Here is a 14,657-nt window from a genome sequence, read left to right as displayed (position 1 = left end):
TGCTAGCCTTCAAGGTTATTCCCAGCTGTGGGACTCGCATTTTCACTGTGTGATCGAGTCCTCCGATGAATCAAAGTTTTTCCCTTCAATGGTGTCACCTATGTCCATTTCAGCCCTTTGAGTTTGGAGCATTTGTGTTCCATTTAAGAAATCTTCCCTTACCTTCCGTCTTTAAAGAAACCACGGTATCACCGGACTGTCTTTTGGTTTGTACCTTTTCACACTGAGGTTTCTAACCCACCACGAGTGTACTTTTGTGTGTGCTGTGAATTGACAGTACAGTTTAATTTTTCCCTATGGGTAAGTGGTCCAACCACTATTTATGAAGACAACATCCCTCCTCGACTTCTCGAACGCACAGTACAGCAACAGATAAAATTGTCACGGCGGGGAGGGGGCTGGGAGACAGACGGAGGGGGGATTTGTCCGTGGTAGTGCAGGAAACCACTGCTGCAAAGAGCTACTTCTGACCTCACTACTACGTTCCTCTGATGAGGTAAATATCGCCGCACTGGGATCCCCTTATCTTGAAAACTATATAGTCTCATGATCATTCTTGACAACGGCTCCCAGGAAGGGCTCCTACCGCGCTTCTGCAAGCAAATAGCACATTGGCTGTACCTTGTCTTTGGAATCTGCCTGCTATTCTACCATCCGACCACCCAAAACACAAATTTGCTTCGATTTTCATTGTTAATCAACATCTCTGAGTTTTCTCCTCAGATTACGTTGCATCGATGGAAACCTCTGACTCTCTCTCAAGAATGTGTACTAATTTCTCCACATAGTCTCCTAGCACGTTTTATCAGACCTGGAATTAGGAACATGATACAATTGTGCCATTTTAACTCTTTCACAAAAGTTTCACTTGCCCAGCGTTTCTCACCAGGACTTACCTGTGGAAATGTCTTCTGCATGTTCATTCTCTTACACCCTAATCTTACTCAACAATCGTACACAGCCTAATAATTGATCCATCGGATTGTCTGAGTTGATAATCACATCATCAGCAAATTCTACCTTGGGTTTTTCTAAACCCGTTGCCAGTGATTTTATGCTCCTCCTGAATCCGCTCAGTGACTACAGAGGCCCACGTGTGTTCTCCCTCACATCAAAGATTGGCAGGGACACGTTAAGCGGGATGCTGGTCTTGTTGTTGCTGTTGTTGTTGTTGGAGGAATTTTATTATAACGTTAAAAAAAGAGCCCTTTTTTTTTGCGGTACACGGGCCTCTCACTGTTGTGGCCTATCCCGTTGCGGATCACAGGATCCGGATGCGCAGGCTCAGCAGCCATGGCTCACGGGCCCAGCCGCTCCGCGGCATGTGGGATCTTCCCGGACCGGGGCACGAACCCGTGTCCTCTGCATCGACAGGCGGACTCTCAAACACTGGGCTACCAGGGCGGCCCAAAAACACTTTTGTACAGTATTTTAAGAATTACATGACAGGAACTGGTGTTCAGTTTTCTCACATTTTTTGCCTGGATTTGGGATGATCAAATTTCATCAACCATTTGATTCTCTACTCGTTCAGAGGACCACATCCTTTTGCATTCAATCTCTTAATTCCATGCTTTATATATATTAACTTTGCCAACCTTCAACACAACGTGCAATCCTGGACTAGGACTCTCATCACTGACTCCACCCTGTGGATGCATGGCTGAATTCCTTTTGCTAACAATTCATTTATGATTTTGGCTGTGATATTCGCAATACATACGTCTGGAATTTCATTCATCCTTCCTGCCTTTCTTCGGCGATTCTGGTATGCGTCGATGTTATGTTCTGAATTTAAACAGACTCATGGAGTGCATCTCCTTTTTCTATCTCTAAGACCATCTCCACAAGCATGGAATAACAGTTTTCCAGGATAGTTTGTAGACTGTACCAGAGAAGTACTAGGTAGTTCTTGGGAAGATTTTTCATTATTGGTCCTACTGATTGACAAGTCATACAGCTCTTTGAGTTTTCTACATCTTCTTGTGTCAGTTTTCAAACAGTTGTCCAGGATTTAGTCAAACTTCACAACTTTTCAAAGCTTTTATCTTAGAACACTCTCTAATACTCTCAGAATGCCACATTTTACAGAAATGCCTTCTCGGATCTGGGATATCTATACACACCCATAAATAATCATATGGTCGCACGGTCTCAAACAGTTACGGGTTGGCACCTAGGAGTCAATGTGGAATGGCAGCCCACCCCTACTCAGCATGAAGGCTCTCTTCACAGAAGACAAGTAACCTGATTTCATAGACTGCCCTATGTTCCAGCCAGGAGGCAGCGACACTCACTAACCTTTAGGAAAATGCAACAAAATAAAGACTGCTTTGCCAGTCAGAGTCTGCAGCTAGTACACTAACTCCTCATTAGCAAAGCAGACCGATGGGGCAGTAGCAACGTTTTCCTTTCTGTTCCTAAATCCATCAATATAACGCCCCGGGGAAAACTGACCCGCAGCATCCAAACTGTTTGAAGAAAAGGCAAAATCCTACTGCATTTAAGAAGATCACCCTAAGCAGCACAGGGGACTCTATTCCAATCCTCCTTTCTTTCTCCCTTTGCAAGATCGTGACAACAAACTTTGCCTATCTTCTGCTACCTACAGGCAACCGGAGCTTCCCTATTCAGGAAATTGAAGGAAGGGCATCCTAGAAACCTCAAATCTGATCATCCAAAGTTCACTTCTAAAATAATTCCAAGCGGGACTTGGTGGCCAACATCTCCACTAATCTGCGATCAATGAAATTGAAACCCCATCTGGCAACTCGAGACCCGGCAAGAGCCATGTGGTAGGTGTCAGGAAAGAAGTACCATGGGAGGAAAGTCACATATCCCCAGGCCTACCTCAGACCCCAAGCATCAGGGACAGCCAGGGTCCCGATACCAGGTACAACAGGAAGACTCTGGGCAGGTGCTAAGACACTGTGACTGGGCCTTATTGCATGGAAACAGGTGGACACAAATGGCCCCTCTTCCTTCCACGCCCACACTCTCCATCCATACTCCTCCCAGGCAAAAATGGCTATAAATGTGGGACGTGGAAGACTGGGAGGCTACAGGCGAGTGAACACCTGTCTATGGAGGCCGCAAGACCGTCCCCTCATCACCTCCAAATAGGCTAGCTTAGTATCCTCCTCCAGGACTGACCTGTGACATCCAGGTGGAAGGAGACCCTCTGGCCCCCGGCCTCACAGCTATACTCCCCGGCGTCTGCCTTGCCCGTCTGCTGCACCACCAGCCGCCGCCCTCGGCCCGTGGCCTCCACACGCACTTTCGAGCTCGAACTCAGCTTCTTTCCATCCTTGTACCACGTCACCTCCGTCTGGGCCTGGGCCACCTCACAGCTCAGCGTGGCACTGGACCCCGCCACGGCCTGCACTTCACTGCGTGCCGGCTGCTCCTTGGCAAACACCTCCTTGGGCTCTGGGAACAGGGAGGGATACACGGGTCAAGGACACCATCTCAGTCAGGAAGGCAGCCCTGGGCAAAAGAGAGCTGAGTGGGGAGCTGTGGGCCAGGCGGGTGCGAGGGTTGCGGAGGCGGGTGGGGGCCAAGCTGGAGACTTCTCCAGGCTCTGCACCAGCCGTGTGCCCCGCAGAAGTCCCCCTGCCTTTCTCAGTGACAACTAACACAAGAGATGAATTTCCCCCGCGTCCTCATGAGTTGGTCCGTGGGTTGGAGGGGTCGGGGGAGGGTCGCTTTAGAAGAGACTTCTCCCCTGCTCATGGCTTCTGCGGGGTCACACGCAAGTGTTCCCAAAGCTTCCCAGATGGGGCCACAGTCTTCTCCATAGGTCTAAGCAAGGAACGTTGCACCTGCAGTCCATGGAAATCACTGAGGCTCGGTGCCCTGGCCTACACTTAGTACAGTCAACTTGTGGCAATCTCTGGGGAGTGCTGGCACCTCCCCGTGGCTTTCTTTTCCACTGTCTGAGGAATAAAGAAGCTGAGCACCTTTCCCTGTATGACTGGGGTCCCCATTACTCTTTTGTTCTTCCTGGTGCAGCTATTCAAATTTTTGCCCACTCACCAACAGTAGGCTCTCTCTTCTTTCCATCTCTAGGCACTCTTTATGCATTGAAATACTAGAGAAGGACAGATTGCTAGCCTTCAAGGTTATTCCCAGCTGTGGGACTCACATTTTCACTGTGTGATCGAGTCCTCCGATGAATCAAAGTTTTTCCCTTCAATAGTGTCACCTATGTCCTTTTCAGCTGTTTGAGTTTGGAGCATTTGTGTTCCATTTAAGAAATCTTCCTTTACCTTCGGTCTTAAGGAACCCACAGTATCACCGGACTGTCTTTTGGTTTGTACCTTTTCACACTGAGGTTTCTAACCCACCACGAGTGTACTTTTGTGTGTGCTGTGAATTGTCAGTACAGTTTAATTTTTCCCTGTGGGTAAGTGGTCCAACCACTATTTATGAAGACAACATCCCTCCTCGACTTCTCGAACGCACAGCACAGCAACAGATAACATTGTGACGGCGGGGAGGGGGCTGGGAGACAGACGGAGGGGGGATTTGTCCGTGGTAGTGCAGGAAACCACTGCTGCAAAGAGCTATTTCTGACCTCACTACTACGTTCCTCTGATGCGGTAAATATCGCCGCACTGGGATCCCCTTATCTTGAAAACTATATGGCCTCACGATCATTCTTGACAATGGCTCCCAGGAAGGGCTCCTACCGCGCTTCTGCAAGCAAATAGCACATTGGCAGTACCTTGCCTTTGGAATCTGCCTGCTATTCTACCATCCGACCACCCAAAACACAAATTTGCTTCGATTTTCATTGTTAATCAACATCTCTGAGTTTTCTCCTCAGATTACGTTGCATCGATGGAAACCTCTGACTCTCTCTCAAGAATGTGTACTAATTTCTCCACATAGTCTCCTAGCACCTTTTATCAGATCTGGAATTAGGAACATGATACAATTGTGCCATTTTAACTTTTTCACAAAAGTTTCACTTGCCCAACGTTCCTCACCAGGACTTAGCTGTGGAAATGTCTTCTGCATGTTCATTCTCTTACACCCTAATCTTACTCAACAATCGTACACAGCCTAATAATTGATCCATCGGATTGTCTGAGTTGATAATCACATCATCAGCAAATTCTACCTTGGGTTTTTCTAAACCCGTTGCCAGTGATTTTATGCTCCTCCTGAATCCACTCAGTGGCTACAGAGGCCCATGTGTGTTCTCCCTCACATCAAAGATTTCCAGGGACATGTTAAGTGGGATGCTAGTCTTGTTGTTGCTGTTGTTGTTGTTGGAGGAATTTTATTATAACGTTACAGAAAGAACACATTAGTACAATATGCTAAGAATTATATGGCAAGAACTGGTGCTCAGTTTCCTCACACTTTTTGCCTGGATTTCGGACGATCAAATTTCATCAACCATTTGATTCTCTACTCGTTCAGAGGACCACATCCTTTTGCATTCAATCTCGTAATGCTAAGCTTTATATCTATTAACTTTGCCAACCTTCAACACAACGTGCAATCCTGGACTACAACTCTCATCACTGACTCCACCCCGGGGACGCATGGCTGAACTCCTTTTGCTAACATTTCATTATGATTTTGGCTGTGATATTCGCAATACATACGTCTGGAATTTCATTCATCCTTCCTGCCTTTCTTCAGTGATTCTGGTATGTGTCGATGTTATGTTCTGAATTTAAAGAGACTTATGGAGTGCATCTCCTTTTTCTATCTCTAAGACCATCTCCACAAGCATGGAATAACAGTTTTCCAGGATAGTTTGTAGACTGTACCAGAGAAGTACCAGGTAGTTCTTGGGAAGATTTTTCATTATTGGTCCTACTGATTGACAAGTCATACAACTCTTTGAGTTTTCTACATCTTCTTGTGTCAGTTTTCAAACAGTTGTCCAGGATTTAGTCAAACTTCACAACTTTTCAAAGCTTTTATCTTAGAGCACTCTCTAATATTCTCCGAATGCCACATTTTACAGGAATGCCTGGTGGCATCTGGGATATCTATACACACCCATAAATCATCCTGTGGTGTCACGGTCTCAAACAGTTACGGGTTGGCACCTAGGAGTCAATGTGGAATGGCAGCCCACCCCTACTCAGCATGAAGGCTCTCTTCACAGAAGACGAGTAACCTGATTTCATAGACTGCCCTATGTTCCAGCCACGAGGCAGCGACACTCACTAACCTTTAGGAAAATGCAACGAAATAAAGACTGCTTTGCCAGTCAGAGTCTGCTGCTAGTACACTAACTCCTCATTAGCAAATCAGACCGATGGGGCAGTAGCGACGTTTTCCTTTCCGTTCCTAAATTCATCAATATAACACCATTGGGAATACTGACCCGCAGCATCCAAACTGTTTGAAGACAAAGGCAAAAGCCTACTGCATTTAAGACGATCACCCTAAATAGCACAGGGGACTCTATTCCAATCCTCCTTTCTTCCTCCCTTTGCAAGATCATGACAAGAAACTTGGCCTATCTTCTTCTACCTACGGGCAACTGGAGCTTCCCTATCCAGGAAATTGAAGGAAGGGCGTCGCATTGGCCTCAAATCTGACCATCCAAAGTTCATCCTAAGATAATTCCAAGCGGGACTTGGTGGCCAACATCTCCACTAATCTGGGATCAATGAAATTGAAACCCCATCTGGCAACCCAAGACCCGGCATGAGCCATGTGGTAGGTGTCAGGAAAGAAGTACCATGGGAGGAAAGTCACATATCCCCAGGCCTACCTCAGACCCCACGCATCAGGGACAGCCAGGGTCCCGATACCAGGAACAACAGGAAGGCTCTGGGCAGGTGCTAAGACACCGTGACTGGGCCTTACCGCATGGAGACAGGTGGACACAAATGGCCCCTCTTCCTTCCACTCCCACACTCTCCATCCATATTCCCCCCGGGCAAAAATGGCTATAAATGTGGGACGTGGAAGACTGGGAGGCTACAGGCAAGTGAACACCCATCTGTGGAGGCCGCAAGACCATCCCCTCATCACCTCCAAATAGGCTAGCTCAGTATCCTCCTCCAGGACTGACCTGTGACATCCAGGTGGAAGGAGACCCTCTGGCCCCCGGCCTCGCAGCTGTACTCCCCGGCGTCTGCCTTGCCCGCCTGCTGCACCACCAGCCGCCGCCCTCGGCCCGTGGCCTCCACACGCACTTTGGAGCTCGAACTCAGCTTCTTTCCATCCTTGTACCACGTCACCTCCGTCTGGGCCTGGGCCACCTCGCAGCTCAGCGTGGCACTGGACCCCGCCACGGCCTGCACTTCACTGCGTGCTGGCTGCTCCTTGGCAAACACCACCTTGGGCTCTGGGGACAGGGAGGGATACATGGGTCAAGGACACCATCTCAGTCAGGAAGGCAGCCCCAAGCAAAGGAGACCTGAGTGGGGAGCCATGTGCCAGGCGGGTGCGAGGGGTGCGGAGGTGGGGCGGGGGCCAAGCTGGAGACTTCTCCAGGCTCTGCACCAGCCGTGTGCCCTGCAGAAGTGCCCCTGCCTTTCTCAGCGACAAGTAACACAAGTGATGCATTCTCCCCCGCGTCCAGGTATCCTGGTCCGGGCGGTGGGAGGGTGGGGGGAGGGTGCGCTTTGGAAGAGACTTCTCTCCTGCTCATGGCTTCTGCGGCATCACACGCAAGTGTTCCCAAACCTTCCCAGATCGGGCCACAGTCTTCTCCATACGCCTAAGCAGGGAACTTTGCACCTGCAGTCCATGGAAATCAGTGAGGCTCGGTGCCCTGGCCTACACTTAGTACGGTCAACTTGCGGCAATCTCTGGGGAGTGCCGGCACCTCCCTGTGGCTTTCCTTTCCATTGTTGTAGGAATAAAGAAGCTGAGCGCCTTTCCCCGAATGACCAGGGTCCTCATTACTCTTTTGTTCTACCTGGGGACCCAGTTCATATTTTTGCCTACTCACCAATAGTAGGCTCTCTCTTCTCTCCATTCATCTCTAGGCACTCTTTATGCATTGAAATACTAGAGAAGGACAGATTGCTAGCTTTCAAGGTTATTCCCAGCTGTGGGACTCGCATTTTCACCGTGTGATCGAGTCCTCCGATGAATCAAAGTTTTTCCCTTCAAGAGTGTCACCGATGTCCATTTCAGCCCTTTGAGTTTGGAGCATTTGTGTTCCATTTAAGAAATCTTCCCTTACCTTCCGTCTTTAAAGAAACCATGGTATTACCGGACTCTGTTTTCGTTTGTACCTTTTCACACTGAGGTTTCTAACACACCACGAGTGTACTTTTGTGTGTGCTGTGAATTGTCAGTACAGTTTAATGTTTCCCTATGGGTAAGTGGTCCAAGCACTATTTATGAAGACAACATCCCTCTTCAACTTCTGAAAACACAGAGCACAGTAACAGATGAAATTGTGGCGGCAGGGAGGGGGCTGGGTAGGGGGCGGAGGGGGAATTTGTCCCTGGTGGTGCCGGAAAACACTACTGCAAGGAGCTCTTGCTGTCCTCACTACTAAGTTCCTTTGATGCGGTAAATATCGCCGCACTGGGATCCCCTCATCTTGAAAACTATATAGCCTCACGATAATTCTTTACTACGGTTCCCAGGAAGCGCTCTCAGCGCACTTCTGCAAGCAAATAGCATATTAGCTGTACCTTGCCTTTGGAAAATTCCTGCTATTCTACCATCCGACCACCCAAAACACAAATTTGCTTCGATTTTCATTGTTAATCAACATCTCTGATTTTTCTCTTCAGATTACTGCCCGTCCAAGGAAACCTCTGACTCTCTCTCAAGAATGTGTACTAATTTCCCCACATAGTCTCGTAGCAACTTATACCAGACCTGGAATTAGAAAAATGATACAATTGTGCCCATTGAACTCTTTCACAAATGCCACGGGGAATACTGACCCGCAGCATCAAAACTGTTTGAAGACAAAGGCAAAATCCTAATGAATTTAAGATCACCCTAAACAGCACAGGGGACTCTATTCCAATCCTCCTTTCTTTCTCCCTTTGCAAGATCGTGACAACAAACTTTGCCTATCTTCTGCTACCTACAGGCAACCGGAGCTTCCCTATTCAGGAAATTGAAGGAAGGGCATCCTAGAAACCTCAAATCTGATCATCCAAAGTTCACTTCTAAAATAATTCCAAGCGGGACTTGGTGGCCAACATCTCCACTAATCTGCGATCAATGAAATTGAAACCCCATCTGGCAACTCGAGACCCGGCAAGAGCCATGTGGTAGGTGTCAGGAAAGAAGTACCATGGGAGGAAAGTCACATATCCCCAGGCCTACCTCAGACCCCAAGCATCAGGGACAGCCAGGGTCCCGATACCAGGTACAACAGGAAGACTCTGGGCAGGTGCTAAGACACTGTGACTGGGCCTTATTGCATGGAAACAGGTGGACACAAATGGCCCCTCTTCCTTCCACGCCCACACTCTCCATCCATACTCCTCCCGGGCAAAAATGGCTATAAATGTGGGACGTGGAAGACTGGGAGGCTACAGGCGAGTGAACACCTGTCTATGGAGGCCGCAAGACCGTCCCCTCATCACCTCCAAATAGGCTAGCTTAGTATCCTCCTCCAGGACTGACCTGTGACATCCAGGTGGAAGGAGACCCTCTGGCCCCCGGCCTCACAGCTATACTCCCCGGCGTCTGCCTTGCCCGTCTGCTGCACCACCAGCCGCCGCCCTCGGCCCGTGGCCTCCACACGCACTTTCGAGCTCGAACTCAGCTTCTTTCCATCCTTGTACCACGTCACCTCCGTCTGGGCCTGGGCCACCTCACAGCTCAGCGTGGCACTGGACCCCGCCACGGCCTGCACTTCACTGCGTGCCGGCTGCTCCTTGGCAAACACCTCCTTGGGCTCTGGGAACAGGGAGGGATACACGGGTCAAGGACACCATCTCAGTCAGGAAGGCAGCCCTGGGCAAAAGAGAGCTGAGTGGGGAGCTGTGGGCCAGGCGGGTGCGAGGGTTGCGGAGGCGGGTGGGGGCCAAGCTGGAGACTTCTCCAGGCTCTGCACCAGCCGTGTGCCCCGCAGAAGTCCCCCTGCCTTTCTCAGTGACAACTAACACAAGAGATGAATTTCCCCCGCGTCCTCATGAGTTGGTCCGTGGGTTGGAGGGGTCGGGGGAGGGTCGCTTTAGAAGAGACTTCTCCCCTGCTCATGGCTTCTGCGGGGTCACACGCAAGTGTTCCCAAAGCTTCCCAGATGGGGCCACAGTCTTCTCCATAGGTCTAAGCAAGGAACGTTGCACCTGCAGTCCATGGAAATCACTGAGGCTCGGTGCCCTGGCCTACACTTAGTACAGTCAACTTGTGGCAATCTCTGGGGAGTGCTGGCACCTCCCCGTGGCTTTCTTTTCCACTGTCTGAGGAATAAAGAAGCTGAGCACCTTTCCCTGTATGACTGGGGTCCCCATTACTCTTTTGTTCTTCCTGGTGCAGCTATTCAAATTTTTGCCCACTCACCAACAGTAGGCTCTCTCTTCTTTCCATCTCTAGGCACTCTTTATGCATTGAAATACTAGAGAAGGACAGATTGCTAGCCTTCAAGGTTATTCCCAGCTGTGGGACTCACATTTTCACTGTGTGATCGAGTCCTCCGATGAATCAAAGTTTTTCCCTTCAATAGTGTCACCTATGTCCTTTTCAGCTGTTTGAGTTTGGAGCATTTGTGTTCCATTTAAGAAATCTTCCTTTACCTTCGGTCTTAAGGAACCCACAGTATCACCGGACTGTCTTTTGGTTTGTACCTTTTCACACTGAGGTTTCTAACCCACCACGAGTGTACTTTTGTGTGTGCTGTGAATTGTCAGTACAGTTTAATTTTTCCCTGTGGGTAAGTGGTCCAACCACTATTTATGAAGACAACATCCCTCCTCGACTTCTCGAACGCACAGCACAGCAACAGATAACATTGTGACGGCGGGGAGGGGGCTGGGAGACAGACGGAGGGGGGATTTGTCCGTGGTAGTGCAGGAAACCACTGCTGCAAAGAGCTATTTCTGACCTCACTACTACGTTCCTCTGATGCGGTAAATATCGCCGCACTGGGATCCCCTTATCTTGAAAACTATATGGCCTCACGATCATTCTTGACAATGGCTCCCAGGAAGGGCTCCTACCGCGCTTCTGCAAGCAAATAGCACATTGGCAGTACCTTGCCTTTGGAATCTGCCTGCTATTCTACCATCCGACCACCCAAAACACAAATTTGCTTCGATTTTCATTGTTAATCAACATCTCTGAGTTTTCTCCTCAGATTACGTTGCATCGATGGAAACCTCTGACTCTCTCTCAAGAATGTGTACTAATTTCTCCACATAGTCTCCTAGCACCTTTTATCAGATCTGGAATTAGGAACATGATACAATTGTGCCATTTTAACTTTTTCACAAAAGTTTCACTTGCCCAACGTTCCTCACCAGGACTTAGCTGTGGAAATGTCTTCTGCATGTTCATTCTCTTACACCCTAATCTTACTCAACAATCGTACACAGCCTAATAATTGATCCATCGGATTGTCTGAGTTGATAATCACATCATCAGCAAATTCTACCTTGGGTTTTTCTAAACCCGTTGCCAGTGATTTTATGCTCCTCCTGAATCCACTCAGTGGCTACAGAGGCCCATGTGTGTTCTCCCTCACATCAAAGATTTCCAGGGACATGTTAAGTGGGATGCTAGTCTTGTTGTTGCTGTTGTTGTTGTTGGAGGAATTTTATTATAACGTTACAGAAAGAACACATTAGTACAATATGCTAAGAATTATATGGCAAGAACTGGTGCTCAGTTTCCTCACACTTTTTGCCTGGATTTCGGACGATCAAATTTCATCAACCATTTGATTCTCTACTCGTTCAGAGGACCACATCCTTTTGCATTCAATCTCGTAATGCTAAGCTTTATATCTATTAACTTTGCCAACCTTCAACACAACGTGCAATCCTGGACTACAACTCTCATCACTGACTCCACCCCGGGGACGCATGGCTGAACTCCTTTTGCTAACATTTCATTATGATTTTGGCTGTGATATTCGCAATACATACGTCTGGAATTTCATTCATCCTTCCTGCCTTTCTTCAGTGATTCTGGTATGTGTCGATGTTATGTTCTGAATTTAAAGAGACTTATGGAGTGCATCTCCTTTTTCTATCTCTAAGACCATCTCCACAAGCATGGAATAACAGTTTTCCAGGATAGTTTGTAGACTGTACCAGAGAAGTACCAGGTAGTTCTTGGGAAGATTTTTCATTATTGGTCCTACTGATTGACAAGTCATACAACTCTTTGAGTTTTCTACATCTTCTTGTGTCAGTTTTCAAACAGTTGTCCAGGATTTAGTCAAACTTCACAACTTTTCAAAGCTTTTATCTTAGAGCACTCTCTAATATTCTCCGAATGCCACATTTTACAGGAATGCCTGGTGGCATCTGGGATATCTATACACACCCATAAATCATCCTGTGGTGTCACGGTCTCAAACAGTTACGGGTTGGCACCTAGGAGTCAATGTGGAATGGCAGCCCACCCCTACTCAGCATGAAGGCTCTCTTCACAGAAGACGAGTAACCTGATTTCATAGACTGCCCTATGTTCCAGCCACGAGGCAGCGACACTCACTAACCTTTAGGAAAATGCAACGAAATAAAGACTGCTTTGCCAGTCAGAGTCTGCTGCTAGTACACTAACTCCTCATTAGCAAATCAGACCGATGGGGCAGTAGCGACGTTTTCCTTTCCGTTCCTAAATTCATCAATATAACACCATTGGGAATACTGACCCGCAGCATCCAAACTGTTTGAAGATAAAGGCAAAAGCCTACTGCATTTAAGACGATCACCCTAAATAGCACAGGGGACTCTATTCCAATCCTCCTTTCTTCCTCCCTTTGCAAGATCATGACAAGAAACTTGGCCTATCTTCTTCTACCTACGGGCAACTGGAGCTTCCCTATCCAGGAAATTGAAGGAAGGGCGTCGCATTGGCCTCAAATCTGACCATCCAAAGTTCATCCTAAGATAATTCCAAGCGGGACTTGGTGGCCAACATCTCCACTAATCTGGGATCAATGAAATTGAAACCCCATCTGGCAACCCAAGACCCGGCATGAGCCATGTGGTAGGTGTCAGGAAAGAAGTACCATGGGAGGAAAGTCACATATCCCCAGGCCTACCTCAGACCCCACGCATCAGGGACAGCCAGGGTCCCGATACCAGGAACAACAGGAAGGCTCTGGGCAGGTGCTAAGACACCGTGACTGGGCCTTACCGCATGGAGACAGGTGGACACAAATGGCCCCTCTTCCTTCCACTCCCACACTCTCCATCCATATTCCCCCCGGGCAAAAATGGCTATAAATGTGGGACGTGGAAGACTGGGAGGCTACAGGCAAGTGAACACCCATCTGTGGAGGCCGCAAGACCATCCCCTCATCACCTCCAAATAGGCTAGCTCAGTATCCTCCTCCAGGACTGACCTGTGACATCCAGGTGGAAGGAGACCCTCTGGCCCCCGGCCTCGCAGCTGTACTCCCCGGCGTCTGCCTTGCCCGCCTGCTGCACCACCAGCCGCCGCCCTCGGCCCGTGGCCTCCACACGCACTTTGGAGCTCGAACTCAGCTTCTTTCCATCCTTGTACCACGTCACCTCCGTCTGGGCCTGGGCCACCTCGCAGCTCAGCGTGGCACTGGACCCCGCCACGGCCTGCACTTCACTGCGTGCTGGCTGCTCCTTGGCAAACACCACCTTGGGCTCTGGGGACAGGGAGGGATACATGGGTCAAGGACACCATCTCAGTCAGGAAGGCAGCCCCAAGCAAAGGAGACCTGAGTGGGGAGCCATGTGCCAGGCGGGTGCGAGGGGTGCGGAGGTGGGGCGGGGGCCAAGCTGGAGACTTCTCCAGGCTCTGCACCAGCCGTGTGCCCTGCAGAAGTGCCCCTGCCTTTCTCAGCGACAAGTAACACAAGTGATGCATTCTCCCCCGCGTCCAGGTATCCTGGTCCGGGCGGTGGGAGGGTGGGGGGAGGGTGCGCTTTGGAAGAGACTTCTCTCCTGCTCATGGCTTCTGCGGCATCACACGCAAGTGTTCCCAAACCTTCCCAGATCGGGCCACAGTCTTCTCCATACGCCTAAGCAGGGAACTTTGCACCTGCAGTCCATGGAAATCAGTGAGGCTCGGTGCCCTGGCCTACACTTAGTACGGTCAACTTGCGGCAATCTCTGGGGAGTGCCGGCACCTCCCTGTGGCTTTCCTTTCCATTGTTGTAGGAATAAAGAAGCTGAGCGCCTTTCCCCGAATGACCAGGGTCCTCATTACTCTTTTGTTCTACCTGGGGACCCAGTTCATATTTTTGCCTACTCACCAATAGTAGGCTCTCTCTTCTCTCCATTCATCTCTAGGCACTCTTTATGCATTGAAATACTAGAGAAGGACAGATTGCTAGCTTTCAAGGTTATTCCCAGCTGTGGGACTCGCATTTTCACCGTGTGATCGAGTCCTCCGATGAATCAAAGTTTTTCCCTTCAAGAGTGTCACCGATGTCCATTTCAGCCCTTTGAGTTTGGAGCATTTGTGTTCCATTTAAGAAATCTTCCCTTACCTTCCGTCTTTAAAGAAACCATGGTATTACCGGACTCTGTTTTCGTTTGTACCTTTTC

At 49.0% G+C, this 14,657-nt stretch overlaps 1 protein-coding gene across 1 annotated transcript in view; it reads right to left on the bottom strand.

Annotated features, from left to right (window-relative positions):
• OBSCN (obscurin, cytoskeletal calmodulin and titin-interacting RhoGEF) overlaps positions 1-14,657 on the bottom strand; it is a 169,468-nt gene that overhangs the window by 119,411 nt on the left and 35,400 nt on the right. Inside the window, 2 exon segments of the mRNA XM_070045296.1 lie at positions 3,154-3,429; positions 9,583-9,858. Coding sequence (XP_069901397.1) covers positions 3,154-3,429; positions 9,583-9,858 — 552 coding nt within the window.

The sequence above is a fragment of the Globicephala melas genome, chromosome 3 (assembly GCF_963455315.2).
Source record: "Globicephala melas chromosome 3, mGloMel1.2, whole genome shotgun sequence".
Lineage (NCBI taxonomy): Eukaryota > Metazoa > Chordata > Mammalia > Artiodactyla > Delphinidae > Globicephala > Globicephala melas.
This window is presented reverse-complemented; position numbering and strand designations above follow the sequence as displayed.